General features: G+C 52.2%; 1 protein-coding gene across 2 annotated transcripts; it reads right to left on the minus strand.

Moving 5' to 3' along the window:
- Positions 1-86: 86 nt before the first annotated feature.
- AP1M2 (adaptor related protein complex 1 subunit mu 2) lies at positions 87-10,005 on the minus strand. Of its 2 annotated transcripts, none has more exons than XM_026481394.3 (12): positions 9,913-10,005; positions 8,636-8,792; positions 8,372-8,439; positions 7,133-7,263; positions 6,863-7,010; positions 6,644-6,770; positions 6,000-6,142; positions 5,847-5,918; positions 2,965-3,123; positions 2,266-2,391; positions 1,853-1,928; positions 87-1,465 (listed from the first exon to the last, which is right to left on the minus strand). In XM_026481394.3, the coding sequence occupies exons 1-12, from the start codon at positions 9,952-9,954 to the stop codon at positions 1,443-1,445; spliced, it is 1,272 nt and encodes a 423-aa protein (XP_026337179.1). In that variant the 5' UTR covers positions 9,955-10,005; the 3' UTR covers positions 87-1,442. The 2 variants fall into 2 exon arrangements, with proteins under 2 accessions (XP_026337179.1, XP_026337178.1); XM_026481393.3 differs by having other exon boundaries at positions 6,000-6,148.
- Between the last annotated feature and the right edge of the window lie 6,218 nt (positions 10,006-16,223).

A 16,223-nucleotide genomic window follows, 5' to 3' on the forward strand; every position in this document is an offset into this window, starting at 1 on the left:
TCAGTCACGCGATAAGCATTTATTAGCCCTTACTATGTGCAGAGCGCTTTATTTCATTCACTCGCCCACTGTGTGTTGGAACCTGTCCCGGCGCTGGGGAGCGCACATTCAGGCAACTACATAATTTTAGATAGCGTTAAGCACCGTCAAGAAAATAAAACGGGAAAATGGGGTGGGTGAGAAGGAATCACATTCTGGCTCAGATTGAACCAAACCTGGTACAGCAAATGCCACGGTGAGGACAAAACTTCACGCTGCAAGCTGCAGCCGCCACGTGGACGAGCCTGGGAGGCGGGAGTCGAGGTCGGAGGCGGCTGCTACAGATGCCTGTATTCAAACATTTACTGGGCACCCTCTGTGTACTAGGCGTGCAACTGGAAAGCGAGCCAGCCAGGGGTTCCCGCTGCAGGACCCCCACCCTTTAGGTGGGGAGAAGACAGTAATTAAATCTTTTCAGAGTGGTGAACGCTACAGAGGTAATTAAGCAGGTGATAGTTTCTTGGGAAAGGAAGGCCGTTGAAATAGAGAGGTCAGGGAGGGCCACTCCGAGGAGGTGACGTTTGTGACCTGAAAGTGAGGGAAGGAGCCTTGTGAATATCTGGAGGGAAAGCATGCCAGGTGAAGGGCATTACAGATGAGATGGCCGAGGTGGGAGCACCTGTTGTGCACAGGAAGCGTGAGGACTAGAGGGGGAGACGGGAGGAGGTGAGGACAGGTTAAGTGGAGGGAGGAGTAGCGCAGATCAGGCTTGTGGACTGCAGTAAGCACTTGACTTTTTACTTTTCACAAGGGAACCGTGGGACGGTTCTGAGAATCATGATCAGGCTTAGAAGTTAAGAGGCGCCCCCTGGCTGCTACAAGGGAAACTGATGCTGGTGGAACACAGCTGGAGCCAGGGCCCAAGGAGCGAGGGGGGAAACGGCACCGCCCCAGATGTGCCATGCCTAGGTCTGAGAAAAACGGATATTCGTTGCCCATTCCCATCCCAGCACTTCAGGGGTGTTCCTGGCATCCCCAGTCCCCAGCCACGAATATACACAGCAGCTAGATTCATTCTTTTTAATACCATCCTAAAACTCAGGGTGGGCCAGCATGGCCTCTGGGCTCAGTAGCTGTGAAGGAGGGGCCCCAACACCCCTAAGGCAGGTCACTGCAAGAAGGCACTCATGAGGGGGGGGCTTCAAGACCCTCCTCTGTTTCTTCATATAAAATTGGAGGAGGGAGGACCCCAGAGGCAGAAGGAGGTAGGGAGACTGTTCCTTCCAGCCTATGGGTGGAGGGAAAGGCAGGGAGGAAGCCAGGTGCTGGATGCTGGGAGCAAGAAACTGCTAAGTCAGGGGCCTTCCCTGACACATGACCCCCATCTTCCTCCCTCTAAAGTTTACAGTCCCAGCCTGGGGAGAGGGAAGGCCCCATGTCCAAGTCCCCACCTCTTCTCTCTCCTAGCTGGTACGAAGTTGATAATCTGCAGGAAAACAATGAGCAGAGACCATCTCAGAATTTGGGGAAAGGGAACAGAGGGAAAGCCCCCCTCCCTCATTTATCCCCCACCCCAGTGCTCATAATCAACCCCATGGGTATGTAATAAGGCTAAGAAGGGGGTTCAACACAGGGAAGGTAACCATAGCAACAAGCTTGTTTCCAGGTACAGATGGGGGTGCTGTGTGTTCAGTCTCTTGTCCAAACCCTATCAGCACCCTAGAGAGGGCATCTGCCCCCATTTTAAAGATGGGCAAACTGAGGCCAGGCCTGTTGCATTTTGGTGCCCTCTGGGCCAGAGTGTGGTCAAAGCCCCAAGACCATCCTTTGGATCTCCTTGATCCCAGTGTCCCAGGGAGCCGGGCTGCCTTACCGCCACTTTGGGTGATGTAGCGAACCCATGGCAGGGCCTGGTAACCGCTTTTCTCAATGATCTTCATGTATCGGACCTGAAAGGGAATGAATCAAGGTGGAGCAGGTGGTGCAGAGAGCCTGGCTGTGGGGAGAGGACTATATGTAACACAACTCGGGGGGAATGTGGTGACACGGTCTCTGAGTGATGAGGTGACATGGGTTGGGGCAAAGGTGTGGCACCGGCAGTGGGGGGAGAGGAGTGGGCAGACAGTCCAGAACACTGGGAAAGAGATGACAGAGTGTAAGGGAATAGACACAGGGTGGTTTTGGGGGGACGAGATGGCATAGGCCAGGGAACAGATGTGACTTAAGCCAAGGGAATGGAGAGCCCACTGAGGCCAAGGAACGAAGACACCTCCTCACTACACTCACCTGGATCCCGGAGACGGTGAAATAGGGGATCTCAAACTTGACCCCAATGGGGGGCCGGCCCTCTACCTCCTCCTTCTCCACACTGGGGAGGCCAAAGTGGGCACGCATCAGGTACTCCTTGCCCCCCTGAGGGCACATGGGGGTATCAGACACACCAAGAGGCCTCTCTCTGCCCCAGACCATCCTCACGACAGCCCCCAAAGCAGGCTCTGTTCTTTGTCCATTTTAGAGTAGAAAGTGAAGGCTCCTGGCCAAGATATAGCTGAAGCTTCTAACTATGAAGTCTGATCAGAGGGCTTCTAATGACCAGCCCCCATTTTCCAGGCCCTGATGGATTCCCCCCCCCACCCCCCCCACCCCCCCGTTTGCAGGGACCGACCATATCCTCCAACAGCCCAAGGATGAAGGTAACATGATCCTGTCTATGTCACAGATGGGCAAACAGAGGCTCCCTGAGGGGAAGGGGGTTTCCCAAGGCTATGCAGCCCAGAGAGGCAAGAGTGGAGAACTTGAACCCCAGGCTGGTTTCCTCAAGACCTGGGAGGTGGGGAGTTTAACCACCACGCTGGCCTGGTTTCCAGCTTTATTACCCCTAAAGGATAGCCATGTGCATACACACATGGGTTTCTGATTTATTCTGTCTTGCTTGCAAGCCGCAGGGGCAGGTCCCTCAGATCCCACACCCACCCCAGTACTCACCGGGAAAGACTTAATACTCCAAATAACAACATTCTTTTCTGGCACGTACTTGGCGCTGCCTACACTCGTCTTGAAGCGTGGGGAGTCGGCATCACTGGGCACGGGCACGGATATCTCCACGCCGTTGGCCACCGACTGCTTCTTAAACTGCCCCTTGGCCTGTCAGGGGAGAGGGTATGGGGGGTGAAGAATTCACTCCTGAATTCTGCAAATATTCAGCAAGCCCTTTTCCCGCATGACCTCGTAGAGAGCCTCCGCAGTCCTCAAGTGGGAATGACCATCCTGCCCATTTCACAGATGAGAACATGGAGACGCGGAGAAGCTAAGGCATTTGCTTGGAGATGCACAGCCCGCAAGTGGCAGAGCTGGGGGGTCACACCTGCGGGAGACTCCAGAGGTTCTGTTCTTAGTGCCTTCCTTTTGGAAAGTGTCCTGCATCTGTGCCTGGTCCAAAAGGCTAATGATGCCCATCACAGAGGAGTTTTCACTTGAAAACTGATGAGCCCCTAGCATGTGCTGGGCCCCAGCCAACCACTTGGTCCTCTCCCTAACTCCCTAAAGTAGGATCCATCCCTGAGGTCCATTTTACAGATGAGGAGAATGAGGTACTTTGTCCAAGTCAATTAGCTGGTACCTGGCACAGCAGGGACTTGAATGGAGCTTGTGCTGTCAACCATCGCGTGCCTTCCTTACAAATAATGAATCAGTTACATGTGTAGTCGCTAGCATTATGATTACTACCACTGTTGATGAATTCGGGGGAGGGAGGTTTGAGAGATGGGATCAAGGGCAGAGGACCTTGAAGTAAACCAGAGGGGATATTCTTTCCAGGAAGCACCGGCATTAATGGCCCCTTCCCCTTTCCCCGCCTACCGGGATGGGGATATTGAGGGGCGTCAAGACCCTTCCTGGTGACCGTTCATTCACCTTGCAATCCAGCTTCTCTGGCTCCCCGGGACCAGGGAACAAAGTCAAATCTAAAATCACAGACTCTTGAGACAGGCAGACGCAAGTTCAAACTTCTTCCTAGATGGGGGACATCTGCACCCCTCTGAACCTCCGCTTCCCTGTCTGTAAAAGAGGGCTCACTCTAAGCTGTGGAGAAGCTCCCATTGGGACCATGGGAGACATGCACAGAGCTGTTCATGGCAACGAGAACTAGAGTAGCCAAGAATTGGAACAACCCTTGCAAGAGAAGGAACAGATACAAAAGATCCCCATGGTGGAATATTCTACAGCTATAGAAAGAGCCGTACTAAGCTTCAGCTCCTGGGACTCGTGTTCAGATCAGTCTTACACAACCAAAGCAAATCAGTCCACTGATAGGATCAGAAACCTGCAGAACAAAATACTTATGGTTAAAACTGTGGGCGGCAGGGCGCCTGGCGGGCTCAGCCGGTGGAGCGTGCAACTCTTCATCTTGGGACTGTGAGTTTGAGCCCCAGGATGGGTGTGGAGATTACTTAAAAATAAATCTTAAAATAAAAAATTTTAAAAACCTTTTAAAAAATGTGAGTGGCAAAACTATAAAGTGAATATGCTGAGGACTTTCTTTAAACCATGTATATATTACATGTATGGATATATATTGGTTATGAAAGTAAGTAAGTAAAACATGTCAGTTGGTGTTAAGTCATAGGGGAAAAATAGAGCAAAGAGGGAGGTGGGGAAGGATAGGGGGTTGCAAATTTTTTTTTATTTATGTATTTCGTTTTTTAAAGATTTTATTTATTTATTTGAGAGAGAGTGAGAGAGAGCACTTGCTGGGGGAGGGAGGAAGGGCAGTGGGAGAGGGAGAAGCAGACTTCCCACTGAGCAGGGAGTCAGATGTGGGGCTCGATCCCAATACCCTGGGATCATGACCTGAGCCAAAGGCAGACGCTTCACTGACTGAGACACCCAGGCACCCCAGGGGGTTTACAATTTTAAATAGGGAAATCAGGAAAGGCCTCTGAGGAGGTGACATTAAGCAAAAAACTGAAGGAGATGAGGGAAGGAGCCATGTGAATATCTGGGGCAGGGAGGGGGTATGAGCCAAAGGGAACGGCCAGTGCAAAGGCCCTGAGGTATGACCTTATTTGGTGTGAATAAAGAGGAAGCTGATATACCTGGAATGGAGGGAGGGAGGGAGACAGTGGAGGGAGGTAAAGAAGGAAGGTGACAGGGCAGACTGCGGCAGAGCCTTGTGGGCTGCCAGGACTTTGCCTTTTACTCTCGGTGAAGTAGGAGCTTGTCCTGTCTTCTCGCTGTCCAGACACAGCGAGACTGGAGTGCTCCCAGGTGCCCTCTAAGGGAACAGATGGTGGGGGGCGAGGGCAGGAGCTGGGAGACCAGGGCAGATGCAGTGGAGGGACTGTGAAGTGGGCAGATTAGGGATCTATTTTGCCCAGGATTTGCTGATGGTTTGTCTATCTCCCCAGCTGGCCTGCAAGCTCCTTGAGGACAGCGTATCTTTTATTTCTTCTCTCTTGTCCCTTAGTTCCCGCACAAAGTAGAGGCTCAGTTAAAATAATAATATGAACAGCTAATACTTTGTCCATCATTTAGACATTATTGAGAACCTACTACATGCCTGACACTGGGGAAAAGAAATCCACACAGGGGAGAAGTAGATGTGATGGTCAGCAGAGAGGAGACCAGAGGGGGTGGGAGAGGGTGGGAACCGAAACTGTGGGCATGGCTGCTGGAACAGCAGCCTAGGTAGAAGGAACAGCCAATGCAAAGCCCCAGGGAACTGTGCCTGACACGTTTGAGAAGCAGCCAGGAGACCAGTGGGGCTGGAGGGGAGTGAGGAGCCAGGGAGGATGGGAGAGACGGGGTTAGGCCAGTGATTGCAGGGAGGGGCAGATCAAGCACTGTAAGCAATTGCTCCCTGGGCCTACCTTGACCATGATCTCCACTCGGCTGTGGGAGAACTTCTCAATGACGGACTCAATCCAGATCAATGGCTTGACCTGCAGACAGCAGAGGAGGGAGTTCTTGGAGGCTCTGGGGGCAACTCTCACCCCCTGCAGTGAGGCTTTACCCTGCTTCACCTGGGTGCTGAGGCGGTAGGACATGAGCTCAAAGTCGCCGTCGGGTGGGATGAAGGAGATGGTGCGATCATTGTCAAAGCGAGAGAGCCGCACGCACTGGTGGAACTTCACGTCCTCCAGCTCCACGGACTTGTTCTTGCTCCCTGAAACTCGGAGCCGAGCAGGTGGGCAGGTGACCCTGGAGGCCTGGGCTAGAGACCCTATCCCAGGTCTCTAGCCCTGCCTTCCCCACCTACCATTTGCCATTACCTGCCATTTTACAGGTAAGGAAACTGAGGCCCAGAGAAGATGAGTAACTTGCCCGGGGTCACCGAGGTGGCCAGGGGGCAGAGCTAGGATCTGAATCCAGAGAATCTGGGTCTTGCTGTCAGGTTTTTAAATAGGATGCTATTCCGTCCTCCTACTCCCACTGGAATGTCAGCTCCACAGTGATTTGTCTTTTTCACCCTTGTACTTGTGCCCGGCACCCAATAATGAAGCCCTGTTTGCGCCAATGAGCCAGCAGCCGCAGCACCGGCTGTGACCAGCAGAGGGCACTCGAGTGCTTATTTCAGAACTGGCTGCAATTCTCTGGGTGTCCGGATGGGGTAGGGTGGGCTCCCTCCCGGGTGGGCTCCCTCCCGTGCCCCCCTCCAGATGCTTACGGCCAGTGAGCTCAAAGAGCACACGGTCGTTGAGGCCAAGCCGCAGCTCTGGCATTCCCGACAGAAACACCTTGAGCTTGATGGTGCCCACGATCTCGCTCAGCAGGACGCTGCCGTTGGCATTGACCTGAGGATACACATACAGGGGTCAACAAGCATAGGGCCTCCTCTGCTGCCCCCAGCCCGGGGAAGGAGTGGGGGAGAGGGATGGGGGCTCACCAGCAGGTTGACAGACTCTATGACATCGATGAAGACCTCATTCTTCTTGTACTTGATGCCTTCGGAGCGCCAGGACACAGCGTTGGTGACAGTGGGCGGCACCCGTGATTTGCCAGTCTCCAGCTTGTTGCCCTGCTGCGTGATGTACCTGTCGGGAGGGCAGCAGCGACGAGGAGCTGGACCTAGGGCCACTTCCCGGACCCTCCCTGCCTTCCGTCCATGAGTCACTCCCCCCCCCCCCCCCCGTGGCTGCCCCGGTGGCCCACTCACTCCTGCAGGATCTTGCTGTCCGTGGTCTGGGGGAAGCCGAAGTCCATGAGCTCGTCCAGCAGCTCATAGACGATGACAAAGTTGTCTCGGATGCTCTCCTCCTCCAGCTCCTTGAAGTACTCGGAGAACACCTGGGGGCGCGGGAAACAGACGTCAGCAGAGGCGTCGCTGGGACCTCACTCTACCAGCCAGCAACCCAAGAGGCAACTGTCGAGTGCCTACTGTATACTAGCGCTGGGACATTAAGAATTCAGGCAGTCCACAAGCTTGAGGGGTTTGGGACCCCACATTCAGAGCCTCTGGGAAGTTGTAGGCATAACCACAGCAGAGAACCTGTCAGTCATCTGACATTCGAAAAACCCTCCATCCCTCATTCCGCTCCAGCCCCACTGGCCTCCTCTCTGTTCTCACCTCGGAGTCTTTGCATATGCTGTCCCCTCTGCCTGGGATGCTCTTCTCACAGTGGCCTTCTTGTCATTCAGGCCTCAGCTCAAATGTCACCTCCTCAGTGAAGCCACTACCATCCCTCCTCCCCCTTGAGTGTCAAGGTGAGACTAGCACCCCAGTCATGGGTTCTCATAATGGCCTGCTGCACCTTCTTCGTGCCCTTTGGCTCCTCGGGACAGGCAGGGACTGTGCCTGCCTTGTGAACAGCTGTGTCCCCTCTTTGCCTGGCAGGGGACAGATCAATACACGTTCCTTGTTTGTTGAAAAGTATTTACTGAGCACTTTCTCAGTCATCGAGAATGGCATCTAGCAAGCACTCAAATTATTATGTGATTCTATAAACAGTGCTAATGCTCACCATAATACCAAACCGTTATTGAGCACTTACTGTATACTAAGCACTGTCTTAAGCATTCATAAATATGAATTTGACTAAATTGTATAACAACCCCAAAGTAGGACTTGTTGTAACTCCCAGTTTAGAGACACTGAGAGAAGGGACTTGCTCAAGGTCACACAGCCAGGGCGGGGGTGGGGGAGGTGGGCAGGGGGATTTAGATCTGGGATTGGAACCCAGTTTTCTCTGGCTCAGATTTGAGCAGTGCACTGTCTTGGAAACCTCCGTGGTCCTTGCCCCACAGGGAGAGATGATCCCATAGCAGCTAATGAGAACACAGAGATGGGGCTTCAATGGAGGTCAGGGAAAGCTTCCTAGCAGACATGGATCCTGAAAGGGAAGGGCAAACTGAGTGGACAGAGAGACCAGCCGGCCAATGGGAAGCCAGAACCTACCTCCACCGTCTTGTAGAGGAAGGAGTACACGAGGGAGGCGTTGGCATTCTTCAGTGTGGTGGCCACCACTATGGGCAGCAAAGTTAAGGAAAAGGTGCCATTTTGGAGGTCTCAAATGGAGCACAGATCCTAAAACCTCACCCTGCCCACTCCCCCCAACCTGAGCCACTGACGTGCTGTGCAACTTCTGCCCTCGGTCCACCCTCTCTGGGCCCAAGTTGCCACCACCCCAGGCCTCCAGGAACCCCACCAGGGACTGGATACAGTACAGGTTGCTGTGTTTGATCCATAGGAAGTGGACCCGGCCGTGGCTCAGCAGCGGGGCCAGGGCGCCCTCCTCCTCCCGCTGCATGAGCAGAGGCATGAAGTGCTCAATCTCACTCATGGCCACATCACCCTTGTAGTTGCGGCTGATCAGAGGCTAAGGATGAGCAGAGAAGGCCTGGTCACCGCTGGGGTCTGGGCCCCTTCATCCGGGGGCCTCAGAGCGCCTGGTTCTGCCTCTACTTCCTGGGTGCCGAGCAGGGGCAGGACTCTGCCGCTCTGTGCCTCAGTTTCCTCCTCTGTAAAATGGGTGCATGATAACAGCAAACGTGTCCAGAGTCCTCAGTGAGGACCAGGGTGTGTCCTACTTAAGACTGGACGTGTGCTAACTGATTTGGATCTCACTACAGTCTGTGGGGTAGGCAGCGGCATCTTCATTGGAAGAATGGGGACGCTGAGGTGTGAACCGTGTGTCTAACAGGAGGGGAAACCAGGAATTGAACCAAGACACCCGGATCCAGAATCCCTGCTCCTGCCCAGGGCTTCACAGGCACCAAACTAGTGAGGTGGGGATGACAAAAGGGAAGGGAAGGGAAGGGTGGGGAGGAAGGAAGGAAGCGAAGAAGAAAGTAAGTATAGAAAGAGAGACGGATACCCACATAGCGGCTGTCCAGCAGCAGTAAGCACTCAATACGAACGTACCTACTTCCCAAGCTCCTTTAGTCCAGGACAGAGAATCACGACGGCCCAGAGCTGGTCCTCAAACACCCTTAGCTTTCACCACCACCGTTTTTATTGATTTGAAATGACAGGGCGAATGACAGAGGGCTTCAGAAAGGGGCAAAGCAGCCCCAAACGGCAATGAGGGTCTCCTGCCCATGCTGTCTTCTCCAAATATGAATCGTGTGGATGATGAAATAGATGGTGATAGAAATAACTTCAACCGACTGAACGCCTCAAGTCTGCAGCAGGGCTACTGTGCTAAGTAGTTTACACTCATCGAGTTGTAGTCATTCTTCTTGGGTGGGGACCTCTGTTATTCCCATTTTTACGGAAAGGGAGACTGAGGCTCAGAGAGGCCGAGTCCCTGGCCCGCATGCGGTTGGTAAACAGTGGAGGTGGGATTCGACCCGGGACTTCTAGGGATTGGGGGAGGGGTGTTCCCACGCTCCCAGAGCTTTCTGGAGCCTCCACGCCCGCGCGGAGGGGCTGCCCCTGGATCCAGGGGAGCGCAGCCTCACCTGTCCTCCCCCCCTATCCTCCCGCGCCCGGCCCACCTTGCCCTTGACGTCGAGGATGAAGACAGCGGAGGCGGACATGGTGGCGGCCGGCGGACTCGGGAAGCGGGGAGGGAGCGCCGGGAGGCGACGGCGGCGCGGCTTCCTTCTTCCTGCGGAAGCGCCCGCGCGCAGGTGAGCGCCCAGGTGAGAGCGTCTTAAAGGGGAGGCCTCCAGGTGCGCGGCGCTGTTGGCCGACACTAAGACTGCTGCGGGGCGGGGCTTCGGAGGGGACGGCTGCCCCGCCTCACTATCCCTTTGCACTCAGGAGAGCTGATGGGAGGAGTCTCCAGGCCAACCAACCATCCCTCTGTCCACCCAGCCAGCCCGCCAGACGGCCAGCCACCCACTCACCCCCCCACCCATTCACCACCCACCCATCATCCATCCACCCAACCATCCATTCGTCCAACCAGCCGGCCAGCCACCCACCCATCCACCCACCCAACCATCCATTCATCCATCCAGCCAGCCAGGCACCCACTCACCCCCCCCACCCATTCAGCCACCCACTCACCCCCCACCCATTCAGCCACCCACCCCTCCATCCACCCACCATCCATCCATCCATCTCCATCCATCCACCCGTTCATCCATTCATCATGTTTCTCTTCTCTCTCTCCCACATGCACATCAGCCCCAATAGAGCAGAGATTTTGTTCTGTTCGTGTCTGTGTCCCCAGTGCCCCACACTGGGTACTCAATAATATTTGTCCAGGTCCGTGGGGAGGGGAGGAAAAAAAATATTTGTGCAAATCATTCATTCATTCATTCATTCATCCATTCATTCATACAATAACTATTTACTAATTAATTTATTCTTTCACTCAGGTATTTACTGACTAGTAAATTCTTTCACCGTGGAGCTGTGGGTAGCTCTCGGGGCAGGACAAGTGTAACTGCTTTTATTGTTATTCCTTTTTTTTTTTTTAAGATTTTATTTATTTATTTGACAGAGAGAGATAGCCAGCGAGAGAGGGAACACAAGCAGGGGGAGTGGGAGAGGAATAAGCAGGCTTCCAGCAGAGCAGGGAGCCGGATGCGGGGCTTGATCCCAGGACCCTGGGATTGCGCCCTGAGCCGAAGGCAGACGCTTAACAACTGAGCCATAGGCGCCCCTTATTGTTATTCCTAATGTTACTCTTAATCGTTCCAAAAGTATTTATAAGCTCCTGTGATGTGACACTAAGATGCTGATAGAATGTTGAAAAGATCAATGGTCATTATTATTGTGACTATATTATAAAGTTATTCACTCAACAACATTTATTGAGCACCTTCTGTGTGCTGGATGGAACACATGGAAGCCGCTTTCATTATGGTAATGCTGCTGCTGGTGATTCGTGCAGAGAATGAATGTTTGTCAAGCACCCCCTGTGCCACTATGGATGGCAAAGAGACCAAGCCACTCCACTGCTCTCTTCAAGGGAGGGTGACAGGCACACAACATAAAAACCAAAAAACCACGATGACCTCTGATCATGACGGAGATCCTCTTGATCATCTTGACCGAGATCATCTCTGATCAAGAAGGTGAGTGAGCTGGTGCCAAGGTTTTGGGGGGGATGTGAGACGGGGAGATCAGGGAAGGGGCTGCCGTTTGGAAACTTCCTGCCATGACCTTACGAGCAGGGAGAAGACAGAGGAAAGAGACCTCAGGCAGAACCTGGCATAAAGCGGGTACTAATATTGTTTTTGTCGTTGTTGTTTATATGTGCTGGCACAGCACGAGGCCTCAGGAGCCAGCTGCTTGGACTCACGTCCTGGCTCTGCCACCAGCCAGCTGGGTGGCCTCGAGCACCTGCCCTCCCCTCCTGGGACTCCTGTCTGCACATCTGCGAAATAGGGTTAACTGCTCTTTCCTCCTTAGGTTATTCTGCGGGTGCATGAGTTATTACCCCCACCATTACCCATGGAACAGACCTGGGATGTAGCCAACACTCAAGAATGTTATCATCATTATTCGCTATTATTGCTATGATTATTTACTGCGTAGCAGCTAAGAACACAGGTGGCGGCGGGACGCCTGGGTGGCTCAGTCAGTTAAGCGTCTGCCCTCGGCTCGCTCATGATCCCAGGGTCCTGGGATCGAGCCCCAAGTCCAGCTCCCTGCTCAGTGGGCAGTCTGCTTCTCCCTCTCCCTCTGCCCCCTCCCTGCTCATGCTCTCTCTCTCAAATAAATAATTAAAAAAAAAAAAAAAAAAGGACACAGGTGGCCACTTTGAATCCGGACTCCACGATTGGCTCTGAGGCATTCGGCGAGGGATTGCACCTCTTGTGCCTCAGTCTCCCCTTCTGTTAAACAGGCATAAGAGTCTTGGCGCCACCTCCTCAGACTTCGCTAATTGCCTGGCACAGCACCTGAGCTCCCAGCACATCAGCTATTACAGACCTGCCAACCGTCTGCCCGCCTAGTGGGATGAGCGGGAGGAAAGGGAAACTCACTTTCAGCCTGGCTGGAACCGACCTGCTCAATAGAGGGAGGGTCCCGAAGAGCCTGGGGGTGGGGGGGCTGGACACCTAGCTGGCCCAGGCCTCATCCTTCCTTCCTTCCTTCTGCAAACCCAGCCCCACACCTTTATCAGCCTCTGGGGGTGGGGTGAGTGTCCCCACAGGGGACTTGGGGGAGGGAGGCAAGGACAGCAGCTGCTGCTATCAGACTACCCACTCCCCTCCCTGCGGGCCTCTAACGTGGATAATATCACAGCAACGGCAGTCCGGTCGAAGAGCGTGCATTTCTCCTGGTACTTCTGTCTTCTTCGATTTGTTTTTTCAAGTCTGTTTTTGTTTGTTTGTGTGTTTGTTTGTTTGTTTTCTGTTTGGCTCTGGTCTTCCCATCTTTGCTTTCCTTGATAATTCAGGACCCGAGAGGAAGACCTTTCCTGTCTTCTTACATTGCAAGAAGCAGAGGCCCAGAGAGCTCAAGCCACTTGCCCAGGGCTACACAGCTGTGAAGCAGTTGGGTGAGAATTTGAACTTGAGTCGTGGAGATCAAGAGCTCAATCCCAACCCACTCCCAACTGCTCTGCCACATTGCCGGATACAAGTATTCCTATTACTAACAACAGCTCACGCAGGTGGGGTGCTCACCATACCCAGGCCCTGCCCTAAATGTCTCCCCTGTGGGAATCCTTCTAGAAACAATGCCTTGAGTGAGGGAGGCCTATTATCTCCAACTGACAGACAGCATTGCCGAGGGGAGGAGAGCAACGGACTGACTTGGACAAAGTCACCCGGTCAGCAGTGGCAGAGCTGGAATTCCAGCCCCGCAAAGCCCAAGGTTTTATGCTGTCTTTGCTCAAAAGAGAAGGATTGCTGCCGCCCTCCTTTCAATCTACCCTCTGCTCAGAAGGTGACCCAGGAGGATTGCAGATGCTGTCAGACCCTTGCCCCAGCCCATCATTACTGAACCTCTCAAGGGCCCTTCTCCTGGGTCCCTGAGATGTTTTTCAGGCAGTAAATAGAACCCAAAAGCCAGGGCCGAGAGCCCTGGAATCTGAAACTCAAGGTCTGTTTGGCTGAAAAATGCATGAACCCAAAAGCTCCAGTGGGGTCAGAGAACAGAGCAGCTCTGTGTGCCCAACAGCCCGCCTCAGCTGCAACGTCCCCTGTCCCCAGGGGCTGTGGCCTTGCCCCAGTTCCTCCTAGATGCCTGGAGCCTGCCCCAGTCTCGCCTCTGGGACTCCGCCTCTAGGCACCCTCTGCAGTCCCTTCTCCACATTACTAAAGGGAGCGGTCTGAAACTCCAAGCTCCCTCACTCTCATATTCCCCATGGCTCCCACTGCCCTGGAGCTGCTGGGGCCAATACAGTGAGAAACAACCTGAGCTGATCTCTCTCACGACCCACCGCTTGAACCCCTGCCCCAGACACACTGACTTCCTTAATTTCAGTTCCTCTCTCTCTTTCTCTCTTTCCTCCAGCACCTAACGGCACAGCGCTCAACGCCTGCTCCTTTCTGCTTTCTTAGCCCTTTTTCTCAAGCAGCAATAAGGTCTCTTCAGGAACCCTTCTCTGATCTCTCAATCCATGCCTAGGTCACGTTCCTCCTCTGGGCTCTCCCAACTGTCCCATGCTCCCCTGTCCCCGCTGTGTTGCGCCCTGTTTTTAAAAATCTATTTTTTTAAAAAAACTTTATCTAACATAAACTTTGCCATTTTATCCACTTCAAGTGTACAGTCCAGGGCCATGAAGCACGTTCACGGCATTGTGCAACCGTCACCACCATCCCTCTCCAGAACTTCTTTCATCTCGCAAAACTGAAACTCTGGGCCATTAACCCCCCCCCCCCCAGCCCCTGGTGCCCACCATCTATTTTCTGTCTCCATGAATTTGACTCCTCTAGGGAGTTCATATGAGTGGAATTGGACAGCATTTAGCATTTATCCTTTTGTGACTGGCCTGATTAAATAGATTTTTAAAATATATTTTAATTTCATTATTTTTTAAATTGAGGTATCGTTGACAATGTTGTATTGGCATGTCTCTCTCTCTCTCTCTCTCTCTAATAGGAGAAAATACTCATGTAGGTAATTAAAACTCTACTGGAAAAAAAAAAAAGATTTAAGGGCACCTGGGTGGCTCTGTGGGTTGAGTCTTGCTTTCTGCTCAGATCATGATCCCAGGGTCCTGGAATCGAGTCCTGCCTCCAGCTCCCTGCTCAGCGGGGAGCCTGCTTCTCCCTCTGCCTGCCGCTCCCCCTGCTTGTGCTTTCTCTCTCCAAATAAATAAAATATTAAAAAAATAAAATAAAATATTTTAAAAAGAGAGAGAAGGAAAGAGAGAACATTGTAGATCAGAAAACAGGCCCCTTTGCCCCCCACCCCCTCCATCCTGGTCTTTCTGACAACAATTGGCATGTTCAGATCTTTTTCTTCTATTAAGTTACACGCAGATGTGTGTGTGTGCATGTGTGATGTCGGATTTCTCTCTTTTCCTCATACCATACACAACTAACCAACTAAATACAACTTGCTATTTTTCAACTTGCTATTTTTACTCACCACTGGGACCTGGAAATCTACCCGGGCTACTCTGGCAGGGTTATGGAGTTTCTGTGGGTTGTGAAGTCAGGCTCCAAGAGTTCAAATCCATGTATAGCCCCACACTCACTACCTGGGTGACTGTAGGGAAATTACTTACCTTCTCTGTGTCATTTTCTCCAACTGGAAAATGGTTGCAAGAATTTAATAGGAAGCACTTAAGAAATGGCTTAACCTCTTTGTATCACTTTCCCCAACTGGAAGATGATTATAAAGATTGAATGCAAAGCACGTAATCCTTCGTCTGATGTTGAGTAAGCTCCCTATAAACATTCACTCTTGTTATAACCTGCAGGGCCACCCCCTTCTTTCCTATTTACAATTTTTCCATTTTTAAAATGAAGCATGTTAAGAAAGGGCTGAAGTCAAGTGATTGCCACAAACTCAACCCACCTGTGTAACCACAGTCTTGCTTCCTGTCCCTCCCGGAAGCTGCCCCAGAGGCCCTACCACAAAGGCAACCACTGATCCACGTTCAGTTCCCAGTTCCCGTGGGTTGATTAGCTATGCCTGTCCGAAAAACTTCATTCAAAAGTGCCTGGCCTCTGTCCCTCAGTATAATAATTTTTTTTGAGACTCATCAGTGTTATTACACTTAATAGTTGATGTCTTTTTATTGCCGAGGACTATTTTATGGTATGGATGGACCATGGTGTGCTGAGACAGTCACCCATTTCCGGACATCTGGGTTGCTTCCAATTTTTGGCCTTTATGAATAAAGCTGTGATAAAGTGTTTGTTTTGTTTAAAGATTTTATTTATTTATTTAGGAGAGAGAGAGCGGGCACACAGAAGAGAGTAAGAGAGAGAAGCAGGCTCCCCACTGGGCAAGGAGCCCGATGCGGGGCTCTATCCCAGGACCCTGAGATCACGGCCCCAGCGGAAGGCAGACGCTTGACTGACTGAGCCACCCAGATGCCCCAAAGCTGTGATAAAGTTGCTATGAACATTTGTATAGAAGATTTTGCCTTTCTTTCTTTCTTTCTTTCTTTCTTTCTTTCTCTCTCTCTCTCTCTCTCTTTCTTTCCTTCGTTTGTTTTATGGTTTTGTTTTTCTTGGGTAAATACCTAGGAGTAGAATGGTTGGGTCACATGGTAGGCATTTGTCTAACTTTATAAGAAACTAAGAGACCATTTTCCCTTTTTTAAAAAAAATGTTTTGTTTATTTATTTGTCAGAGAGAGAACACAAGCAAGGGGAGCTGCAGGCAGAGGGAGAAGCAGGCTCCCTGTTGAACAGGGAACCCCATGTGAACTTGATCCCAGGACCCTG

This window comes from Ursus arctos, unplaced genomic scaffold, assembly GCF_023065955.2.
Source record: "Ursus arctos isolate Adak ecotype North America unplaced genomic scaffold, UrsArc2.0 scaffold_14, whole genome shotgun sequence".
In the NCBI taxonomy this organism is placed as follows: Eukaryota; Metazoa; Chordata; class Mammalia; order Carnivora; family Ursidae; genus Ursus; species Ursus arctos.